The sequence below is a fragment of the Anabrus simplex genome, chromosome 8 (assembly GCF_040414725.1).
Source record: "Anabrus simplex isolate iqAnaSimp1 chromosome 8, ASM4041472v1, whole genome shotgun sequence".
Classification (NCBI taxonomy): Eukaryota; Metazoa; Arthropoda; class Insecta; order Orthoptera; family Tettigoniidae; genus Anabrus; species Anabrus simplex.
Window position 1 is genome coordinate 126,763,643 of NC_090272.1, and position 25,239 is coordinate 126,788,881.

The 25,239-nt window shown below is 40.2% G+C and overlaps 1 protein-coding gene across 1 annotated transcript in view; it reads left to right on the plus strand.

Annotated features, from left to right (window-relative positions):
• Window positions 1–5,085: 5,085 nt before the first annotated feature.
• Window positions 5,086–25,239, plus strand: part of LOC136879196 (dipeptidase 1) — a 252,683-nt gene continuing 232,529 nt past the window's right edge. Inside the window, exon 1 of the mRNA XM_067152989.2 lies at window positions 5,086–5,201. Within this exon, the coding sequence (XP_067009090.2) occupies window positions 5,121–5,201 (81 nt within the window). The 5' untranslated portion in view covers window positions 5,086–5,120. The remainder of the gene's footprint in view (window positions 5,202–25,239) is intronic.

Sequence of the window (25,239 nt, forward strand, 5' to 3'; positions counted from 1 at the left end):
GGGAAGGAAGCAACATTAGCCTTACCACCGTCACCATTACTGAGTGTTGCTCGGTTTTCCTCAGGGTGCATTAGCTGCAGCCCTTCTCCGTGGTCTACTGCCCACATCCTTCCCTTCTTGATCGACTACCTTGGATTTTCTGCAGGACGTCTCGTAATGGTGTCCAAAGAACTGAACTATTATTTCACTGATACGAAAAGAAAAACGTTTTAAAATCTTCAGCTCCTGAAGTATGGATGCATTGGTTGCAGTCCAAAGCACACGTAGCTTTCTCCGCCAGCACTACATTTTAAAGGCATCTGTCCAAATCACTTACGGTCCAGGTCACAGAGAAAACATAGAATACGAGGGTTTCAACGAGACGGGTCTTCATATTATTAGTAATTCCCCTGTCTTTCCATAATTTTATCATAATGACCCGTCTTACCAAAATCCTCCTCCTTGCCTTTTTTCAGAACTTCCGTATCATTGATTAAGACCCAGGTATACGAAGTCATGCACTACCCCCTATGCTTTCAAACAGCCTGTGAGCTCCATCTGGGCTGCTCAACCAATCACCAAGACTTTGGTTGAGTTCCATTCTAAACTCTAGACTATTATTCTTCACTCTCGTTAGCATATGAAGACCTATTCGCAAGAAGGGGATAACTCCATTTTTTTTTCGTAAACCACTCCTTTAATGCTGTGTAAAGGAAAAAATACATTTATTTCGGTAGAAGAAGAAGATATTTCATTTACATCCCTTATAAGCTTTAGAATCTAATCCCTTGTACAATTTCGGTGGAAGGAAGGGATAAATACTGGAAATATCCCTATTTTACACCGAACATAGTTTTATGAACTTCCGCAAGAAGGCAGCACATACCTGTTGATATGATGAATGCGCCTTTTTACATCAGTTGATAGAAGGACGGCGTGAGGTAGTGACGAATTTACTGATTTCGAGGATTCTGGAAGTGAATATGTTCCGTGAGAAACGGATAGTGATTCAGGAGAGTGTGCGAAGCAAAAGAGTAAGAAAAGAAACAGAAATCCAAGTGCCTGGACAGCAAGTGACACTCACTGCCGAGCCTGCATATCACAGCAGGCTTCCCACTAAGAATGCCAAACTCGCACAGACACATTGAGAGCAGCCCAGCAAGAGATTACCTCGGAGAGCTAACTCCGACGGCCGTACCTGGTTACCCAGACTACCAGCTCACCGCCCGTCAAGTTAAGACTCAACGTGCCCGACTCGTCGCCGCCTAGCAAGTAGGCCACCTGCTAATGATTTTCAGCGCGGTCCGACCATTTGGATACACACCAACAGGTCTGCCTGCGCTCCCAGCCAGTCCCTCCAGCGAAACTGACGCTAGCACACGCCAGCCAAGAAGACCAGCGCTACCACGAAGGGTAGTCCCAGAGCAACTGTCAGCTAGCTTGGTGCCCTGAGTTCGTACCTTGCCTGTGGCGTAATCCACTCAAAAACTAGCCTGACACGACTCCGGCAACAAGTTGAGAACTAATATCGTGGTCCGCCGCGTGGTACGAACACGTACCAAAAGAATCATTCCTCGTCCACAAACTTCACTCGTATTCATGAGCTATAACTGTTTACAGCTGAATCACTCAGGAGCAGAGTGTCCTAATCAAACCCGTTGCAACAGATGTGGTGATCACCATCATCATTCTGTCTGCCCAGTTCCTAGAGACCAACCCAAATGTGCCAATTGTAAAGGCCAACATGCCGCATCATATCCAGGATGTCCATTTCTGAAGAAAGTCATCAAAGCCCACTATATAGCAAGAAAGCACACCCGCCCACCACAAGCATCACACCAACAAATCCCGTCACTATTAAATCTTAAAATCACCCCCCCCCCCCCTACCCTACACCAGTCAAATCCAAACTCACAAACCATCCCCACCATTGAACTTCTCAAATCCCTCCTCACACTGCTAACCAGTTCTACTTAATTCCAATCCCCTCTCTTCCCCCCCCCCCCCCAGAAACACTGCATGCCCTAACACTCCACAAAGCATCCCACTAGCACCTTCCTATTCTCCATGCCGAAGTCACAAACTAAGCCACCACCATATCTCTATTTCAAACGCTCCACTGTCGTTTTCCTTCACCCTATGAAATACTGGAATTTCACCAAATTCTATCACAAGTCTACGCGCCCAATAAGGGCCTCATATTAAATTGAGATAAAGGACCCAATGAGGTCGGGGATCTCAATAAAATCCACCGCTGCCGCTCTTCGAACCGCAGCAGTCGCTCTGCGAGGCTCAAGCTCAGGATGCCAAACTCAAGGATACAATGAAACTTGCATCTCAGTATATTTGTAAGAGTGAAATATGGCACTATGAATCTCTGATATCGGGATAGGGTTTGTGTTCCAAAAGCGATGATTCTTCTTCTTAGTGATTGACTCATTTAGCTTGAAAGTGATAGAGAATATGCTTTAAAATTGCGTTTTGTATATCATTTATATTTATATATGAGTAACAATATTCCAGACAAGAAACTGTGTTAATACATTAATATATATTTTCTATTTGCCATATAATAATTATTATACGTGCGCATTTCTAATAAAAAAAATATCTTATAGTGTGTGTATGCAACACTTATCGACGGCCAGTTGCAATAAAGTAGACTGAAATAGGCTATATAGTTATTTTCTCATAATACTTCAGTGCAAGAAAGGGATAATTCCAGTTTTAATATGCTGATTACTTAAAAATGAGTGATCGGGCGAGTTGGCCGTGCGGTTAGGGGCGCGCGGCTGTGAGCTTTCATCCGGGAGATAGTGGGTTCGAACTCCACTGTCGGCAGCCCTGAAGATGGTTTTCAGTGGTTTTCCATTTTCACACCAGGCAAATGCTGGAGCTGTACCTTAATTAAGGCCACGGCCGCTTCTTTCCCACTCCTAGCCCTTACCTATCCCTTCGTCGCCATAAGACCTACCTTTGTAGGTAAAAAAATCAATGTATTCATTTTGTTGCTTTTGTGCTTACAAAGTAACCTTCTGACTCTTAATCAACCGGTATAAACGATAGCATGAAATACCATGTCTAGTCTTCTTAAATTAGTTTACTATGCCTCCTGAAAATGTTGTAAGAAATGAGTTATCCCCTTCTTATACCGAGGACTTCATATGTGAAAGCTCTTCCACGGAGGAGTATCTTCAGTGCTGCCACCAGTGGAGTTGTTCATATGTCCTCATTTGTCTCTCTATTGGGTGTGTATGCCACATTAAACGTCTGAATGTCTATTATGTGACCTGCTGAGAATCTGTCTTTTTCAGGAGCAGGATCGCCGTACAAGAAAGCTAGGCAATAGGTTGATGATAGATTGCACTTCAGGTCACCTGACTGGGCAGCAGTTTTCTTGGCAGGCCAAGGTTCTAACAAGCTGTTGTACCACTTTTCTTTCTCTGTCTTTATATTTGTCAGTGCGTCCAGCTTCAGCAAGTGTGCATTGTTTTCATTACATAATGGTGAAGGAATTTCGAACAGGTTTAGCTTTTATGAAGGGGAAATCTTCGTATGTTTTTGTTCGCTTCTTCCATAAAAAGGAGTCCAAAAATTAGCATATATGACCTTTCTTCGCAGACACGTCGAATCGTGCTGGTAACCGTCAGACTTGAACATATCTTTTCTTTTTTCTATTCGAACAGCCATATCATTTCAACTCTTTCCTTCTATGGTCATTAACCTTTGCCCAGTATTCCCTCATTGGCTTTCAGCGAGCTTCGTTTCTCTCTTCAGTCCAATTCTTGCCTATTTAGAGTTCGAGTTTTTTCTAGAAACCACATTGTCCGCCAATTTCCTATTATTATTATTATTATTATTATTATTATTATTATTATTATTATTATTAAATATATTGGGCGATATCCCGATGCCAGTGTTTGCTTATAATAGTGTAGCAACGAATTTTAATTAAAACTTAAGTTACAAAACAGTTAAAAATACATAAAATTTAAATTTGCCGTACTAGTATTGAAATATAATTACAATCAATCACAATGCATTTTACAGATCATTTACAATATATAATTCAAAATATTCCATTATACGTAGCGTTAGAAATTAATTGTAGCCCAATAACACAATATTTTAGGCGTGTTATAGTGATTATATTGCAATATTTCATTATAAGGTATTAAGCATAATATTTGCAACGCAATCGCGTCGTATTTCACACATAACTTTAATAATTCCAATCATTAACACTACTATTTATAGTAGCCTGAGCGGTAAAATGGCTTACTTCTAATTTAACATTGTATTTACAACACAATCTATTAGAAATTTATACAAAATTATCGGGATATTGAAGTATTTTCTGCCACATTCTGTCCTTTTTCTCTTGGTTTACCAGTATAAGTTTTGAAGATATTAGGTAAGATTTACTTTAAGGAGGGAGAACCAAAACCGCTGGGCTGAGTGGCTCTGATGGCAGAAATGCTACCTTTCACAGCTCAAGTTGTCAGGTGCCATCCTAGCTCAATCTGATTTTATTTTAAGGTGCTCAAATACTCCAGGCTTGTATCGGTATATTGGCCAGCACATAAAGAGAAATCCTGCGGGACAAAATTCCGGCACCTTGGCTTCTCCGAAAAATGTAAAAGTAGTTATTGCTACGAACAGCCAATAAAAATAGAAGCAAAGCCCTCTTATTGTTTTTAGTAAACTATTAGAGTTAACAGTGAAGTACATATTATATTCATTTAGACGTATAGGCTACTTTTAGCAGTACATCATAGGAAAATATGCAATTTCTTAAGACTTCCGAAAGTAATAAAACGATTGGTTGTACCTCAGATATGTAGTGGAAGTAAACGTCTCCTCAAACATTACTTTAATAAACCCATTACTCATAACAGTCTGAAGATAGTGTAAGGAATGACTTCTGGTAATTTACATGTTTTTAATAACTGTATTCCAAGTGCCTGAGCAGAGAAAATCAAATATACATTTGTCACAGAATTAAAAGTGATATTAACTTACTGCTGTTTAAGTATGTATTATATAAGTAAACCTTCGTTTTCAGGCACAACGATCTGCCATGGAACGTCAGAAAATTTGTACACAACCAGATCCTCAACTTTAACTTCACTGCGGATTTGATGAAGGTAGAACCTTGGGCAAGAAGCAACTGGTCACACACGGACCTTCCGCGACTCAAGAAAGGAATGGTCGGAGCTCAGGTGAGTAATGATAATTTCTTGCAATAGGCAACTAGTCGCACACGGAACTGCCGCGACTGAGGAAAGGAAATGGTGAAGCTCAGGTAAGTAAAAACAGTTTCTTGCCGCAATGACCTGTCGCAACTGAGAAAGGAAATAATTAGAGCCCAGGTAAGCAATGGTGATGTTTTCTTACAATAGACAACTGGCCGCACACAGACCGTCTGGGACTAACAAGAAAAGGAATAGTTGGAGTTCAGGTGAGTAATGGTGATGTTTACTTACAACAAGCCACTAGCCGAACATGGACCTACCACGACCGAGGCAGGGAAAGAGCTCAGATAAGCGATGGTTATGTCCCGTGATAATAAGTAACCAGCCGAACATGGACTTGCCACGACCGAGGAAGGGAAAGAGCTCAGATAAGCGATGGTTATGTCCGCTAACAATAGGTAACCAGCCGAACATGGACTTGCCACGACCGAGGAAGGGAAAGAGCTCAGATAAGCGATGGTTATGTCCCCTGACAAGAAGTAACCAGCCGAACATGGACTTGCAACGACCGAGAAAGGGAAAGAGCTCAGATAAGCGATGGTTATGTCCCCTGACAATAAGTAACCGGCTGAACATGTACGTCCCTTGACCGAGGAAGGGACAGAGCTCAAATAAGCGATGGTTATGTCCCCTGACAATAAGTAACCAGCCGAACATGGACATGCCACGAGTGAGAAAAGGGAAGAGCTCAGATAAGCGATGGTTATGTCTCCTGACAATAAGTAACCAGCTGAACATGGACTTGCCACGACCGAGGAATGGAAAGAGCTCAGATAAGCGATGGTTATGTCCCCTGACAATAAGTAACCAGCTGAACATGTACGTCCCTTGACCGAGGAACGGACAGAGCTCAAATAAGCGATGGTTATGTCCCCTGACAATAAGTAACCAGCCGAACATGGACTTGCCACGACCGAGGAATGGAAAGAGCTCAGATAAGCGATGGTTATGTCCCCTGACAATAAGTAACCAGCCGAAAATGGACTTGCCACGAGTGAGAAAAGGGAAGGGCTCAGATAAGCGATGGTTATGTCTTCTTACAAGAGGCAGCGAGCAGTACATGGACCTATAGTGACCAACATGAAAAGGAGTACAGTAGTTGGAGGTCAGTTGAGAAATTGTGACACTGTAAACGAACATCCGGCGAACAACTGGCAGCTCAGGTAAGAAATGGTGATGTTTCATTGGGTGTGGACAAACTCTAAGAAACTGTGCGATACTGATAACTTGTGAGATAGTCATTCACTGTAAATTGCTAAACATGTGCATTGCCAGTAGTTGTACATAAACTCCTAGCTATTGTAAAACATCAAAGGAACGCTGGCAGCACTGACTGCGAAATCGATATTATATCGACCCCTTTCTCGACTTCAATTTCAACTGGCTCTGAATTACAGCAGTCAGTGTGTTCTGGATTCTCCTGTGTCCCGTAGAGGTGTTCGAGATGCTAACTGTTCTTAAAGTAGTGACAAATGGCTATAGGTTCAATATGAAATATGCCGGAAAGAATGGACTGACGGTTTCGATTGCATAAATGATAGGTGCAAATGAAAAGTGGTAAAAATTATAATCTCAGTTGAATCAAACCTGCCATACAGAATCAACCGTCAACAGGCGAGCTGTTAGTAATAATTTGAGAAGAAAACTAACGGTGGAGAGTGACAATATCACCAAAAATGGCTCTAGAACGTCTAAGTACTGAATTCATGTCAACTTCAGACCAAATGAATTTCACATCAGTTGATGTTTCCAGCGTCAGATGAAATCTATGAGAAACTATTGAAGGTAGAGGGCTGAAATTTTGTACAGAACTCTTAGGCAGATATTAGATTATTGTAGACAATTTTTAGGATTCTAGCTGAAGTATTTCCCATATTTAGTTAGGACCAACCACTGAAAATTGTTAATACTTTTGTTTGTAAATATAAACATTCAGACTGTAGAATTCTCACGCAGTAGAAATGCAATAATGGTCTACTTTGAAGAACAGATTATGGTGAATATCTATACAAATTTTCATTCGAGTAAAGTTGCTGGTTTCTGAGATACGTTTACCAACCCATGAAGTGACAAAATTAATTGAATGTTACAAATATTCATTTAAAAGTATATATATGAAAAGAAATTTTTGGTAAAGCGCAACATTAATGGGTATAAAACACTTATAAAGGTATAGTGAAATTATCATAAGAATTTTAACCTTGTTCATTCAAAACTTCAGTAGCAGGAGTACCATGAATCTAATTCTACGATGTTAACGCAAAATTCCCCTTAAACAGGAACGGAAGAGGTGTCAGTTACATAGAGTTAATGTCGTTTTTATAAAGGAAAAATAACATACATGGTGCTTCATAACGGAATCATTCAATTTCGAATTCTCAGCTAGATTTCGTCGGCATGCTAGTGTGGTGGTGAATAGTTACAAGTGTCCGCTCTAGCAGCTTAAACAAAGTAAAGGTAGAGAGCGATATTTTACCTTTTAGAAAAAAATGTGGCAGTTTCTGTGCAATTTATGAATACCGGTGCATTTGGAGAAGGATACTAACACACATACGGTATCTGGATGAAATCAAAAGGATCTATTTTTTTTTTTTTTTTTTTTTTTTTTGCTATTTGCTTTACGTCGCACTGACACAGATATGTCTTATGGTGACGATGGGATAGGAAAGGCGTAGGAATTGGAAGGAAGCGGCAGTGGCCTTAATTAAGGTACAGCCCCAGCATTCATTGCAGAATCCGTGCTAAGAGTGAAGAAGTGATAACTGAAACACAGTTCGGATTCAGGAATGGTCTTGAGACTAGAGATGCACTTTTCTGTTTTCAATTACTTGTCCAGCGTGGTTTGGAAATGAACATGGATGGCTATGCATGTTTTATAGACTACGAAAAGGCATTGATAAAGTCCAGCATGGGAAGTTGATGGAAATTCTTCAGAACATCGGACTTGACGACCGAGATATTCGGATTATTGCCAACTTGTACTGGGGTCAGAAAGTAGCAGTCAAAATTGAGGAAAACCTGTAGGAAGAAATAGACATCCGTCGTGGCGTTTGACAAGGCTGCGTATTATCGCCTCTACTCTTCAACATTTACTCAGAGGCTATCCTTGCAGAATCTCTGGAAGAACCGTCTACCATAGGCATCATTATCAACGGGGAACGTCTAAACAAACAACGACACGGTATTGCTAGCAGACAACGCAGAAGATCTTCAAGTACTATTAGACAAAGTGAATGCTGCTTGCAACAACAGAGGACTGAAAATAAACATTAAGACAACCCCAGTTCATGGTCATCAGTAAACGTCAAGACGTCCACGTGCAGCTCACTCCCGACAATGAACCCATCGCTAGGGTTCACCAATACCAGTATCCAGAATGTTACCTCAACCAGAAATGGGACTACAACCAAGAAATACGGGTCCTCATTGAACATGCGAGAAGCATCTTCATGTAGATGAAGAAACTGCTCTCGCCGGGCTGAGTGGCTCAGACGGTTAAGGCGCTGGCCTTCTAACCCCAACTTGGCAGGTTCGATCCTGGCTCAGTCCGGTGGTATTTGAAGGTGCTCAAATACGACAGCCCCGTGTCGGTAGATTTACCGGCACGTAAAAGAACTCCTGCGGGACTGAATTCCGGCACCTCGGCGTCTCCGAAGACCTTAAAAAGTACTTAGTGGGACGTAAAACAAATAACATTATTATTATTAAGAAACTGCTCAACAACCGCAGCCTACAACTAAACCTAAGGCTCGATCTGGTCCGTGGCTACATCTTTCCCACGTTACTTTATGGAATGGAAGGCTGGACACTTTCCCAAACCCTCTGTAAAAGACTGGAAGCATCCGAAATGTGGGTGTACAGACCGATGCTTCGCATTTCGTGGACAAACAGAATCCGGAATTCCGAGGTGTTGGATCGACTGAGAAATAAGACTGAAGTCATGCTGACCATTAAAAGGCGGGAGCTGGAATACTTCGGCCATATAATGCGGAATGATAAGTACAGATTCCTGCAGCTTGTTATACAAGGAAGAATAGAAAGACGTAGGAGTCCTGGTAGACGACGAACTCCATGGATGAAGAACCTCGTAGACTGGTATGAGTTGGACACGATGGCTCTGTTCCGTGTCGCTGGATCCAAATTCAAGATCACCATGTTGACCGCCAACCTTCGCTAGAAGATGGCACATTAAGAAAAACAAAAGGAAGACCACACATCAGCAAGGCATAAGCAAGGCATTACATGCTAATCTTACTGGAAACTGTCAGCCTCCGTAGCGTAACCATTAGCATTATTAGCTGCAGTGTTCGGTGGCCCGGGTTCGATTTCTGGTACTGCCAGAAATTGAAAAACAGCATGAGGGATGGTAGTGCTTCAAATGGTGCATTGAGCTCACTTCCAATGGGGGTATGCGTGAAGGGAGCTGCACCACCTAGGGGCGAGGACACTACTTTACTTACTGGAAATTAATATACTTTTCCATCCCTACTGTGATCTTTGGCGTTTTTGATGGTGTCTCAGTTCCGCAAATCCATGTCGCCTGCTCTTACAACACGTTTGGTAAGTCCGGTGGCACAACATTCCAACACCATAGCATCTCTTCAAATGAATTTCAGTTGAACTGAGGCTTAACAGTTATTATTATTATTATTATTATTATTATTATTATTATTATTATTATTATTATTATTATCATCATCATCATTATCATCACCATCATTATTCGGTCAGCTACGGCCCCCTCATTTCAGGGCTCTATAACCTTTGCCCACTACTTCCGAATTCGTGTTTGATGAGTTCACTTTTTTGCTGTTTCTGTTTGGACTTCTTTAAACCACGGTGTCCTCCGAGTTTCTCTCGAAGGGGAATATGTTTCAGGATGTCATCACGTGTGATCCCTACTTCTTGTAACACCTGTAACGCCCATCCCACATTGGTGAACCAGGTTCCTTGGTCTTCTTACCCGGAGAGTAGGCAAAGATCCATTGGACAGTCTGTTTGATGATCAAGGAAAGCGGTCTTCCTTATTCAAATGGTATACTTTACCCACTCTACTTGTGAATATAGCTCATGGTTTTTCCTTCTTCAGTAAACGCATGAATCATCAAGTTTTGACCTGAAAACTACTACTCCTCCTACTTCCTTTTCATCCTTATTCCCTCTTCCTTTCACACATAATAGTCTTCCTCTTCGTCTTCACTCCTCAGTCGAAGGCGATTTCTCGGTATCTTCTAGAAATGTATATATATTTGAAACTTTCCTTCAAGTAGTATATCTAATACTTATTATTCATGTATTTGTAATGAACTCCACATACCATGTGTCATATACATTATATGATTTGTTTTTTAAGTATGATATATGATTCTTCCTTAATTTCACTACGCTTGATTATTTTGCTAATACTCTCACTGGTGTTACTGTTAATATTGTTTTAATCTTGTTGTCATCAGTAGTTAATATTAAGTGTTCTAGATTAAGTCTGGTTAAGTGTAAGAAGGAGAGTACATCCCTAACTTTGCCAGGGCAAAGAAAATTATTATTATTATTATTATTATTATTATTATTATTATTATTATTATTATTATTATTATTATTATTATTATTGCATGTATTTGTCGTGGAACCCAGAAGTAAGGAAGCGCGTGGCGTGAATGGCTGGACAGGGGATGACTTGGAGCAAAAATTTACTTCAACAAAAATTGGAAATTTTATTTATACCCTTTCTTAAAACCCAAATAGAGTATTCTAATGATTTAACAAGAAGTAGTTGAAAATTACTTGACAATATTTACATTTAACAACGAGCTCGTCAGCTCCAACAACACATGGGACTTAGAAGTCCTTAATCAGGTACAAGATTAATTGGGAGAAACTCCCAGTCGTTAACCTGCATATGAAAAAGCATAATTGCTCCCAACAGGTACACATTATAGAGTCTGATCTCCAAATACATAGGGGCTAGCCTCAATAAAGCGATATGTCGCTTGTTACATTCTCAGTTATACAATTAACCAATTGGGTGACCCCACTTCATCTTGTTCATACACATGTTTCTCTATGGTGGGCTTATCAATTACAACATTTCCCAAGCAGGGAAGTGCTGTTCCGCAAGGGTACCTAAATCTAACCACGGTTACCCGCAAAACATTGATAAATATACAGGGGATATTGCCCATCCTACCAGGCCTTAATAATGAAAAGAAAAAAGGTTACAGCAAATGCAGCCCATTGACAAAAGGAAAGGAGGTGAAACACCAGCACTCCTTAAAAGAACATTTGGGAAAGATAAGAATCTAAGTGGTGTTAAGGCCCAATGACACAGAGGCTAATTCCATGCTAAAAATGGCGATTCAAAGGGAAACGTTTAAGGATCAAGACAAATTTTCTAAATCTAGAGGTTGAAAAATTTTAGTCACCCAACTCAAAAGTAGAAGGGGAGAGTTCTGAGGGTCACCACTCATGCTCCCTTACATTAAATATTAACCCAATAGGGAATATAATTTGACTCCGAAGACTGCGCAGAAAGTCCTACATTTTAGCAAAAAATGAAAGGATTACATATTATATTTTAAGGAAAACCACTGAAATCTTTCCCTCAAAACACACGCCAACACAATCACATATTTAGGTAAATTCTGCATTACCTGCCAGCGCTGGGTCTTCTTCAAGTCGGCCACCCTCTGCCTCTTGCATCCTGCCCCCCTCTAACCTCCGTCAATTTGCACTCTCAATCACAGGAGCAAATCAGACAAGACGGCCCGAAAGGGCACGCCGCAGGGGAAAGTTCTAGACTATATTAGAATCCAGAGCGCTGATAGGCTAAATTTACATGCACTAAGCTGTGTTCTGATTGGTTAAAGAACTTAGTTACAGGCATGTGATAGGCCGATTACATTAGAGGAGGAACTAGGTGAAGTGTTGGCAACTTCGGGCCATAAATAAACAATAACGAGTAAAAGGGTTTAGCTACTATAACCAATTAAATTTCTCCGGCGATAAACTGGGACTTAGTCCACCAGAGATCGCTAGAAAATAGACGACTTAGCCATCTAACCATCGGCGAAAAAGTTTAGAAACTTTTAAAAAGTTTTAAAAGGTCTTAGTCACAGTCAGAGATAGCCGTAGTGGAGAAAGCGCACAGTTTAAATAGCCTGGGAAGGTGTACCCCTGGTATTATTATTATTATTATTATTATTATTATTATTATTATTATTATTATTATTATTATTATTACCGTTTTCGTCGACCAGGCTTGAAATATTCCTCAGGATCTTCCTTTCCTTTGCTTCCTGTTTCGGAATAAAATTGATGTTTCTTATTCACCAGCCTCCATGACTCAAGAGGCAGCGCGTCGACCACTCACGGCTGGGTCCCGTGGTTCAAATCCCGGTCACTCCATGCGGGAAAGGTTTCTCTCCGGGTACTCCGGTTTTCCCTGTCATCTTTCATTCCAGCAACACCCTCCAAGATAATTTCATTTCATCTGTCAGTCATTAATCGCTGCCCCAGAGGAGTGCGGGAGGCCTCGGCAGCCGGCACAATTCCTATCCTCGCCACAAGATGGGGCTTCATTCATTCCATCCCTTTTGCGGTCACTGACTGGAAAATAGGTTGTAGGTTTTTGTACCCCCCCCCCTCCCCTTGGTAGGTAATATTGATTTAAAGCGCATATAAATCAATGTAATAAACTTGAAGGTACATATGTCAACTGATAAGACACCAATTATAACATCGCAAGTTTCGAAAACACACACATGGCAAGAATAAACGATAAGTAGGATTACCAACATGACAACTAGAGAAAGGATGCAGGAAAGCGGACTGGGATCCCTAAGAGGATGTGATCTTACATGACGTAGAGAAAAAGACGTGCAAGCGGTTACCCTTCAGTCTGCATTTACTAACAAATAAGGCAGGTTTAAGTTTAATAACAGCAATTTAATATAAAGTAGCATGATCAATGAAGCACAACAAAGGAGAAACGAACCACGAGGTTCCTAGCTATGGTTCTTCAGAAAACCAACATTTTATATTACAAGTTTCATCTCCACAACAATCTGTTCCGCGACAAACGATAAAATATTAAGATTACATTATTTTAAGAAAATGAGATCAACATCTGCAATTAAAATTTACAAGGAAAATTTAACAGTTACAACACTTTTACAAGGAAAATAGAAAAGGAGATTTACAGACTATTACATTTAATTTACAAGGAAAATTGACAAAGGAATTTAAAATCTAATGCAGAGGTTTTTAGAGTTGCCGCCTTACTAATACACATCAGTGAGAGACGCATAACTCCAAACAGCGTACACTAAATCGAAGCAGGACTACGGGAAGCAACCGCGGATGGAAAATTAAATTTTACATGACACAATCAAAAAAGGTTAATGAAAGGGAATTGCCTACGAAAAGAAAAGGATATGGTTAGCTGACGATCTAAGGCATCACAAAACAAAACGGCTAAAATCAGGGTCTAAAGTAAACTCCGAAACAAATAAATTTACATGTTATTTTAAAGTTCGAAAAAAGGAAACGTGCTTACCCTGAGGTGAGTGGAGCCGCTGACGGGACCACACCCGAAGTGCGTCCGACCGTGAGGACGTACGAAAAGCAAAGACACGGACAAGAGCCCAGCTCCTACCGAGGAGCCAAAGGCCGGAAATTGAGAAACACGCAAACAGCCAATCAGGAAAGCTTATTACAATTCGACCCAAAATTTTCGCCAATGAAGGAGTTCGTTATTCCCACCAATTAGAACAAATTACCAAATATAGACAAATTCTAGAGATTTCGATTGCGAAACGCAGCGATTTCGTTATCGAAGCCTCCGCGTGGCAAATACAGGATGATACAAAAGGTTGTTTAACAGATTGCAAGTTACAACAAGCACAACTACAGGAGATCTCCAATACCAAAATAATAATTCTTTCTACCAACAATCATAATGATTAAATAAATATAATGAAATATCTTTCTTATGAGTCCTTGAAAATCTTTTACAAGATATTAGAATCATTCCGTATTGACGGTTTTCACTTTACAAAGGTGTAATCCTGAAAATCTGCCTAATATTTTTACATAAATTCACAAAACAAATATTTCATGGACTTCTTCGAAAATGTCTTTGAATGTTCCTTTGTTTTTGCAATGGCGATTTTACAGAATTTTAGAATAATGACAAGACAAGATTTAAATGATCACATCTTGATAAATTGGCACTTTCTACGTTATTCACGTCCCACCACCGGCGACAGTTTTCATTGATTTCTTATTCACCATGAAGATTTCCGCTACTTACAAAGCCTGTAATCGAATTACTGTACAGTGGTGCCTGAGCTTGGCGTTGAAGGGCATTGATCGTATAATATAATATTTGGTTAGTCGGTATGCCATAAACTTATAGTTGACCCGTCACACAAAGGTTTCTTTTCAAACTAGTTAGGCTCTATCCACTCGGCTAGATATTTGAATTTCTCTTCCTCCTTTATTCTCCCATGTTCCTCCTCCAGCTCTTTGTGTGACAGCTTCATGTTAATTATGAACACCACTTACTGAAAGGACATTTGGTGGCTGTCCTTTGATGCTGATGCCATGAGGTCGTTGATTTGTTTTGCAGCTATGAAAATGCAACTCAGAAAAATCACAAGATCACGTGCAAATGTTAGACATTCGATTGTCACATTCTTATGCTCAGAGCCCAGTCTAACCTCATTTTTCAATATCTTTTTCACGCATTTCTTTGTGCAACTCACGGATAAATCGGATAAATTCTTCAAGCATGCAATTGAAGACAAAAGAAAAGAACACACACACACGGTACTCAGTTTGTGCGGCCTTCTTTCATTTTCACGACATTTGTAGCCTCTCCATTTCTTCTAGGCGTCAGACCTCTCCCATTTTCCTTCTGATTAATATTAAGAGAGGATGGTTGCTCTGTTGTACTTCCTCTTAAAACAATAACAACCACCACTACCACAACAACCACTACCACCACCACCAACAACAACAACAACAACAACAACAACAACAACAACGACGACCAAATCAAAGATGGGTACAATTATACAAAGTGTTAAGTGACATTACACTCTGATACAATCTAACATGTACTGGTTAATTCAAACGAAAATATGCCACCCGTGCAGTGACTGTATTTTTAAATTCCTCTTTACATAGTTTCGCCTGCAATCATCGTAATCCGTTTCATGTGATAATCAGCCAAACAGTTTTGCGGCTGACAGATCGTGAATGACAAATTTGAGCACTGTGCCCTGTTCACTTTCAGATACATCCACTTTATCTCCATTAGGGACACATTCGGCTCTTCATTCTGAGAAGGACAATGCTATGAAACACAGCAGACCACTATGATGTTATCCCTCGTGTAGCTAACATTTACTGTGGTAGAGAGTCGTTTTATATAAATCTCTTTTCCAATTGTAAAATGGCTGTAAATAAATAAATAAATAAATAAATAAATAAATAAATAAATAAATAAATAAATGGAAAGTTTAAACAAAATATAGCGCGTAGAATACGTTTTATAACAATGAAAGGCTAACATGCGAAGAATCAATTATTTTAGACGTAGTGGTCAATTAATTGACCAATCACCGTCAGTGTTTGAGAAAACTACCAATATTAAAACCCCACTAACTCTCAAAGGGACAAATTTAGAGATTTAGATAATCGGTCATTATTTTAATAGTGTCATGGATGCTTAAATCCCACAAATGATATTAATGATGTACAATTAGTGATTTATCGATGTAATAAATTTCAAAGTATTTTGTTGTTTTGTACCGCTGAAGAAGGTAGAATTTGGGGTTCTCGGAACATGTGCAATTGATATCAAAATAAATTAAATTGTTAAGTATTGACAAGGCGGAATAAATGTCATATTGAATTTAAGATACATGCAAATGAATTTTCTTTAAATAATATTTTATTAACCTACTTACGCCTTTTTTTAAGCTTCCTCTGTTAAAGCTCACAATGAACACACTACAACCTGTTTCCAGGAAAAATATAATAGCTCACTAGATTAGTTAATGAATAAATATATAAACTGTGAAATTAATTAGGAACCAATGTTGGTACATGCTATAACCCTTTCAGACCGAGTACGCACAATTGTGCGGGTTCGTATTTTGTTTATCCCTGACCGTATTTGATGTTTTTTCGGCGCTAGACCGGACTGCAGTGATTGTGCGGGACACGTGGCGTCTATTTCAATTGTTTTTAGTATGCGCTTGACCGCCAGGGCGAAGGAAGAAGAGTTTAAAAAGCACAGTTGATCGGCGAGATGGCGAGAAGCAGTAGTGCCAAAAGTAAGTATTTATTTATTGCGTTTATATTAATCTAGAAGCTTTACTGAATACTGGAATATATTCAATGACGTGTGTACATTGGTTAGTGAACGTAAATTTTGAAGATACATCATCGTATGTGATACAACGAGGTTTTGAATTTTGATACGCACAATTGTGTGGGTCCTTTTTTTCGGATGTTAGTTTTTATTTTGTAAAATAAACTATCAATATGTGTATTGAGGAGCATTTTAGTCAGTTTTTGACATACAAACAAAAATTCACGCCTCCAGTTTTCTTTCAGGTCTGAAAGTGCGCCGTTCCCGCGTCCAGGCATGGACACAAGAGATCCTGACTAGCTCTAACTTCAATAAATCTGGTAACTAAGTTCTACGGGTGTGAGTTCCGCAACAGAAAAACGTCCAGGTCGACCAACGGTAGTCTCTAACTAACGCAGAAAGACGTCTCTTACTCGTATCTAGTTAGGTACCATTCTTATAAATTCTTATGGGAATCGTCGTCGCTTGTTAATACTATGGTCTTACAACTAATCCTTATTCTAAGAACACAGAGAAAGAGTGTTTAGATTTCACTATTCCACATTTATTCAGATATTAAATAAAATATTCAAGAAATTATCTCAAGTCTTTACTAAAAAAGAAGCTCTTGTAACGAGTGACTCTATGTCAATCTAATAATTCATGTCCTTCCACAATTTTTAAAGAAATCACATCTTTCGACTTCCACCTAAATGATTGCCTTCTCGGCTTAAATTACTTCTTTCTTATAAATCATTCATCTCCTAAATCCTCAATTGTCAGTATAAATTACATGTAACATTTGGGAAGATTCCTGAAAAAGCTACCTTTTTCTTTTCTTTCAATTCACCTACCGAGTTGGGTGATGACTAAATAAATTAAATTGAACACAGTTAATGGTATTTACAGGTGCCTTCTTGGCAAGAAATTAAACATTAAGATTAAGTACATTAAAAATATAGGATGCATCCTCAGAAAAAATAAAAATAAAAATCCTATTAACTATTATTTACAGTCTTTCTAGTGGCATTCCTTTGAGAAATAAAGAATCGCACATGGACTTACTGAGCTAATGTTCAGTCAAGAAATGGAGTTCCAGTCGTTTAAGTCAATTATTCTATGGAAATCGCATTAGATTCTGGTAATCAACACCTGATACCTACTCTAAAAAGTGTTACATTCCTTAAATTTTCACTGACTGATTGTCTGATTGCAGTTTTAAGACTATCAATAAGGCTATTATAAAGTTCTTCTTGCATTGTTTTGACAAGTACACACGTATATGTTTACATCTTAAACATTCCTTTCTGCCTACTTATTTGCTTCTTAGTCACTCATATTTCCTCGTGGTACACATCATGAGCTAAGCTACGTCCATTGTAAGCCGTAATCTCCCTATAAGTAACATTTTCGCAAGATTTAATTCATGAACTTAAGGTAATATGACCTTATCTTATTGACATAGACTACGTGCGTACGAAATAGCAAGAAACGTCACCACACTGGTCATACAGAGTTATAATAACACATACTACCAATGGAAAATCTATTTAATCGTATGACACTATCTCCAGCTAAAAGAAAAATGATTCTTCTTTGAAATTCTAGGTCACCAGTGATCCGTCTATAGGTTGAAATTTATACAGAAATGTAATTATATTCAGTGAGAGTTTTCAAGATCATCCCAAGTAAATCAGTGAAGGCTCAAATCTATCCAGAATACATACATGCTTCTCTAGGTAACTTAATATGGATAAAAGAAAACACTGCAGTACACGTCTTGAGATCATGTCCTAAACTAGGTAAAAATGCGTAGGCTTTAGAATCATTGCATGGAATTGGCGAGAAATCAGTGACCTTCTCAACTATGACAATAGAAGTCACGAGACCTTACTTCGTACAACTATGACTATCTCTCTCGAAGAAACAATAACTACAACCATCATACATCATCAACAACTCTATATCATATCCATAACGCGTCAATTATTACACATATTTCATACAAAACCACATAATCACTTCATCATGTAAATTATTACCTTTACTTGCACATCAACGTGCCGTGACATCACTAAAATGCCTACTCTAGAAACTACCGTCATAGAGCCAAATTTTAGCGTGAACTTGGAGTAGTCTACAGCCATTCCTTCATAACACACATCCTATGCATGATCTCGAATAGTTTGACGTTGCTTAAACTTAGTACACGCAGGTATTAATGCTAACTTCACTCTTTACACATCACTGATAATAATAATAATAACTCTAGCGATCTCTCCTCACATATCTCTGGAAAACATTACGATCGTGAAACCACTTGGTGACCACGCCTACAAATGGAATTGACGTTTCATACGGATGAGTACCTACTTCCAATCAATTCCGCCAGATGTTTATCTACGCACAGTGTTCGCACAAACAAATATTAACAAGCAATAAAAGAAATGATATATTCTTACTTACGAAAACGACTTGGATAATGGACTTAGCTTTGCTCAAGATGGTCTCGGCGCTTCCTCCTCCGGTCATCTGAGACTAGGATCTCGTCATCTGGTTCCTCCACAAGTGGTCGGGTACATCGTAGCTTCTCAACATCGATCACTGGTCATCCGGGACAGCCAACATCGTCTCGCCTCGTCAGAATCCAAGCAGCATCGCCTTGCTTCCTTACAGACCCATGGTGAAGACTCGTGCGTATGGAACAGAATAATGATAGAACATTTGACTCATTGCTGACATCTTCCAATTACTATAGCTCTTGCGTTGCTCAAATTGCATAGATTTTACTGGGGTACAGTTGGTCCAATAAATAGTTCAAAATTCTCTAATACAGATGTTCAGTATACTCTGATTTAAAGATAAATTTCTTTCCGCCGTCCTTTATTAGCCTAAGTGCATTCAATTACTTATTCCGTAGGTGTCTTGTAGTGTTAAACGGTATCGGGAAAATTTCGCCAAGGGCTTGCGTCACTGCGTGACGTAGTTCCACTGTAGTATATCTTATCTCTTCTTGTTCACGTATTAAATCTCCCGCGTCGTTTAAATCTTGCTCTCCGCAAATTAGCGTGTAGTCGGGAATTAATCTTCGTTTCCAATCCCTTGTATACAGCTCCGCTGGATAATTCCTTGTAAAATGAGTTTTACGTCTTCTTAACACCTCGTAGGTAGATTAGATAATAAATGATGAGCATTTTTTTTCTTGAATAATGGTTTCAAATAATGTCCATCTGTCATTTTTTTCTGCGCCTTCTATACGCGGCCATTACCGTAACTGATCGACGAAAAGACTTGCAATTCAGCCCGAACTGACGTTAAATGTATTTTATTTGACATTTTGATCGCAGAGACTCCATCTTTGTTGCTCTAGCTCTTATAAAGAACTGTGAAACGGCACAAAAGGGATAATATGTACTTCATTCACTGCAACATAGAGCTGTGCGCAAGCCATTAAACTTTAAAAATTCCGTACAGTTATTTCTTGAGAGTAGTTTTCTTAGTGTGTTAAAAAAATCAAACTAGCTCCTCAACTCATTCGTCTTCAACAGCGACTTAGTTCTCTTTTGCATACAATGTAAACAATTTCGTATTTTAATCATGGCAATAACCAACTATAAATTGTTTCTATACGTAGTATGGAAATTATATTTTATGCTCATATTTAAATATTTGATTACATATGTATACACAGTTCAAAAAAATAGGGAAACATGTTTTGTAACGTCTGGTATGTGAACGTTAATTTCGTAGATGAGGTTCCAATGGTCGTACAACATACCATGAGACCTTAGCTACTCAGGGTATGTCAAATTGAAGTTATACTCCATCTGTAGGCGTAGCCACGCATTAAACTGTTAGGTGACCCCTCAAAACAAAGCGAATAGCTGTGCGTCCGTGTGTCGTTGTGAAGTACACAGACTACTGCCGTCATTTGAGCACGGTGTACATAAACCAGCACATCCTATGAGACATCTAAACGAGGTTCAAGTCGCAAGGGTCGTCACTTTGATCCAGGAAGGATGGACTTTTTGTCGTGTTGCTGTGGATCTCAATGTCTCTCTGTCAGTTACTCAACGCTTGTGGAATCGCTACATTGAAACAGGTCAGTTCACAAGGAGGGTTTGGACAAGGTCGTGGACGCATGACAACCCCACAGGATGACCGAATTCTGACCATCTGTGCATTGAAGCGTCGTTCAGCAACTGCCAGAGAACTGTAACAAGACCTCAGGAGGGTCACAGGAGTCACGGTGTCTGACCAGACGACCAGACAGTAAGGTAAAGGTTAATAAAAGTGTCCTTACGACCCAGACGTCTTGTACGAGTACCCCGTTTAACGCAGCAACATCGCGCAGCTCGCCTTCTGTTTGCCCGTACCCACGTCCACTGACGACTTCGCCAGTGGAGACCTGTGTTCTTCACAGACGAGTCCAGATTTCCCCTGACACAGCGTGATGGACGTCAACGTATATGGAGACGCCGTGGTGAGTAGTACATGCCTAATATTGTCCAGGAAGGCGACCGATTAGGACAAGATTCTGTGATGCTGTGGGTTGGCATCAGTATTGATGGCCATACGGATCTTGTCGTCGTCCGTGGTAATCTTACCGCTGCGGGGTACATCGAGCAGATACTGCTACAGCATGTATTGGTTGCTGCATACGGTGTTGGTCCTGAATTCGTACTCATGCACGAAAATGCCAGGGATCGTGTAGTGCGCATCACCAGAGCTGTCTTGTGAGAACTGGACATTCAAGAGATGGAATGGCCAGCAGTGATTCCCGACCTTAATCACATCGAGCATGTGTGGGATAGGCTTGACAGAAGTGTTCATGGGCGTCCTGTTCCACCACAGACTCTGCAAGACCTCAAACAGGCTCCCATTGAAGAATGGGACCTGATACCGCAACGTGACCTCCGTCGACATATACGGAGCATGCCACGTAGGTGCCAAGCTGTGTTAAATGTTCGTGGAGGACATACATCATACTGAAGCTCTCCAAATGTGATAAAAAACAACCCTGGAGGACTGTAATCAATTTGTTTTCGCCACTATTTGGATATTTCCGCTTGTATTCTGAAAATGAACGCGAATCCATCAGTGTTCTTTTTTATACTTCAACGGTAAAGAATAAAGGTTTAGTTGGTAATATACCTGGGTGTGAGGTATTGTTTTGTGGAGCATGCCATACGTTCAAAAACATGTTCTCCTAATTTGTTGAACTGTGTATTTAGTTCCATAGCCGGCCCTGCGGTCTTAGTGGTAGCGCACCTGCTTCCTGTCCGGAAGTCTCCGATTTTTACCCGGATATAAGGGCTGTTTCGAGGTCCACTCAGCCTACGAGAGAACAACTGAAGCGGTATATGACAATAAAATAGCGGTCCCTGGTTAGAGAACCAACAATAACAGCCGAAAGGAGTCGTCGCGTTGACCTCGCGTCACTTCATAAACTGCTGGTCGTTGGGCTGAACCGCAGTCACTTGCTAGGCCAAAGCCCATTTGAGCTGTATTTTACTATTTGCTTTACATCGCACCGACACAGATAGATGTTATGGCGACGGTGGGATAGAAAATGCCTAGGAGTTAGAAGGAAGCGGCCGTGGCCTTAATTAAGGTACAGCCCCAGCATTTGCCTGGTGTGAAAAATGGGAAAACAGGGAAAACTATCTTCGGGGCTGCCGACAGTGGAGTTCGAACCCGCTATCTCTACGATGCAAGTTCACAGCTGCACGCACCTAACCGCACGGCCAACACACCCGGTCATCTGAGCTGTAAGGCTATGGGGTTTGTTCCTTCGTTTTATTTATTTATTTATTTATTTATTTATTTATTTATTTATTTATTTATTTATTTATTTATTTATTTATTTATATAATTCGCTGGGGCCATCAAGGACCACGTTAAGTCATGTTGCATTTGACACTGAACTTGGCCTTCTTTAGAGCCCAAATTTCCCTCATTCTTTGTGAGTTGGCCTGCTTACGCTCCTCTGTCCAAGGGGCACCGTGTCTTCTCTTCGGTTGCTCGTCTCGGTTTAGCCCGTTCGTCAATATTTTCTTGCGGAAGAGATCTCTGTTAAGGGCGTCCTCAGCTGAGATATGTAGCATTTGCAGGTCTTCTTTGGTATTTCTAAACCAGGGAATTGTGGTTTTGGGGTTTGAATAAAAAAAGTGGAAGATTTCTTTAGTTAACTTTCTTCCGTCCATTCTTTTCAGATGACCGTAAAATTGTGCCCGTCTTTTTCTGATTGTGTCGGTAATTTTCTCTATTTTGCTGTAGACTTCCTTGTTGGATCTCTTTTGATGGATTCCATTTCTGTACTTTGATCCCAAGATTCCTCTCACAATTTTGCGTTCTCTTTCCTCCAGTTCTTCAAGGAGTCCTTTGTTGGCATTTAGAGACAGGGTTTCGGCTGCATATAGAACTACTGGCTTCAGAACTGTTTCATAGTGACGTATCTTGGTGTTTTGGGAAAGGCATTTTTTGTTGTAGATTGTGCGGGATGTTTGGTAGGCTATTTCCAGTTTGCGTACTCGCTCCTGAAGTGCTTCTTTGTCCAGTCCATTTTTCATGATGATCTCACCCAGGTATTTGAATTTGTCTACTCGGGTGATGTCCCCGTATTTTGTATGGAGTTTTGGTGGAGCCTCTTTGATGTTAGTCATTACTTCTGTTTTCTCAAACGATATCTGCAAACCAGTTTGTTCGGCAATTTCCTTTAAAATTTCAACTTGAGCTCTAGCGGTTTCTATGTCGTTTGAGAGAAAAGCAATATCATCGGCAAATGCTAAGCAGTCTGTTGCGATCCCCTTGGATTTGGTTTCTATTCTCAATGGACTGTAGCTGGTTTCCTGTAATCTCACACGCCAGGTTCTGATGATCTTTTCAAGAACACAGTTGAAAAGTATCGGGGATAGCCCATCACCTTGTCGGACTCCTGTTTTGATGTCAAAGGAATGCGAGAGACATCCGTGGAACTTCACCTTGGATTTTGTATCGGTCAGGGTGGCTCTAATTAATGCCAGCAGTTTCAAATCAACTCCAAATTCATTTAAGATGTTTAGCAGGACTTCCCGGTCAATGGAGTCGTACGCTTTCTTAAAGTCCACAAAGACAGACACATACTGCTTGGACCTTAGTGCACAATATCTGATGATCGTTTTGAGATTTTGGATCTGTTCAGCTGTTGAGCGATCTTTTCTGAACCCTCCTTGGTATTCACCTATTTGATGTTCGACTTGTGCTTCCAAACGCTCCAGGATGGCATGTGATAGAATTTTGTAAGTCACGGGTAGCAAAGATATTCCCCTGTAGTTGTTGATGTTTTTCATGCTGCCTTTTTTGTGTAATGGATGGATCAAAGCTATTTTCCAATCTTCGGGTAGGGTCTCCTTGTTCCAAATTTCTTCTGTTTGCTTTTGCAAGATATCAAGTGATTCCTCTGGGGCATATTTCCATAGTTCTGCTACTACTGAGTCTTCCCCCGGCACTCTGTTATTTTTGAGACGGGCAATGTGGCGCTTGATTTCATCTCTGTCGGATGGTCTGGAATCTGGGTACCTGAGTAAGGGTTCCTTGGTCTCAATGGCGCTTTGCGGTTTAGAGCAATTAAGTAAATTCTTGAAGTAATCTGCCAGAATGCTGCAATTGTCTTCATTTGACGTCGCCAGTGTGCCGTCCTTTCGCTTAAAGCATAGAGATGGTGGTTTATAGCCAGCGAGTTTGCGTTTAAAGGCTCTGTAGTACTCTCTGCTTTCATTCTTCCTAAAGTTTTGTTCTATCTTTTCAATGAGAGACTTTTCATATTTACGTTTCTCAGTTCTGAACACCCTAGCTGCTTGGGCACGTTGGGTTTTGTAGGTTTCCCAATCATTTTCTGATTTCGTAGAGTAGTACTGTTTCCACGCATTGAGTCTTTCTTGGAGGACTGATTCGCAGGTACCATTCCACCAGGCATGCTTTTTGCTTCTCTTGATTTCTGCAACGTCTTTGGCGGCCTCAACAATGAGACTTTTGGCGTTGTTAAAGTCACAGTCATTTGGTCTAGTCTTCTCCTGGAACTCCTCGACCCTTTGCCGAAGTTTATCATTGTCGAAGCGTGTGATCTGTTTGGTTGTCTTCCTTGTGTTTGCGGGAATTGGTTTGAATTTGATAAGAGACATATAATGATCTGAGGCCACATTGATGCCTTTCTTTACCTTGACATTCATAATCTCAGGGCTGTTTCTCCTGGAGATTGCAACATGATCAATTTGGAACTCTCCGAGAGCTTGGACGGGAGAACGCCAAGTCATTTCCTTTCTGGGTAGATGGCAAAAGTGGGTCGACATGACACTAGTCTTTTGCCGTTGGGATTGGTTCTTTTGTGAGCAGGGTAATTTCCTATAACTGTCTTGTACTTCTGTTCACGACCTAGTTGGGCATTGAAGTCGCCCAAAAGAAGCTTGACATGGTGTTTGGGGATTTTGTTCAATTTTTCATCCAGTAGGTCCCAGAAATTATCAACTTCGTCTGGATCAGACTTGTTCTTATCGTTTGTAGGAGCATGTGCGTTAACTAGAGCGTAGGTTTTGTTCGCGCATTTAATTGTGAGTATAGACAATCTGTCATTCACAGGTTCGAAATTTGCAACCGATTTAAGGATATTGG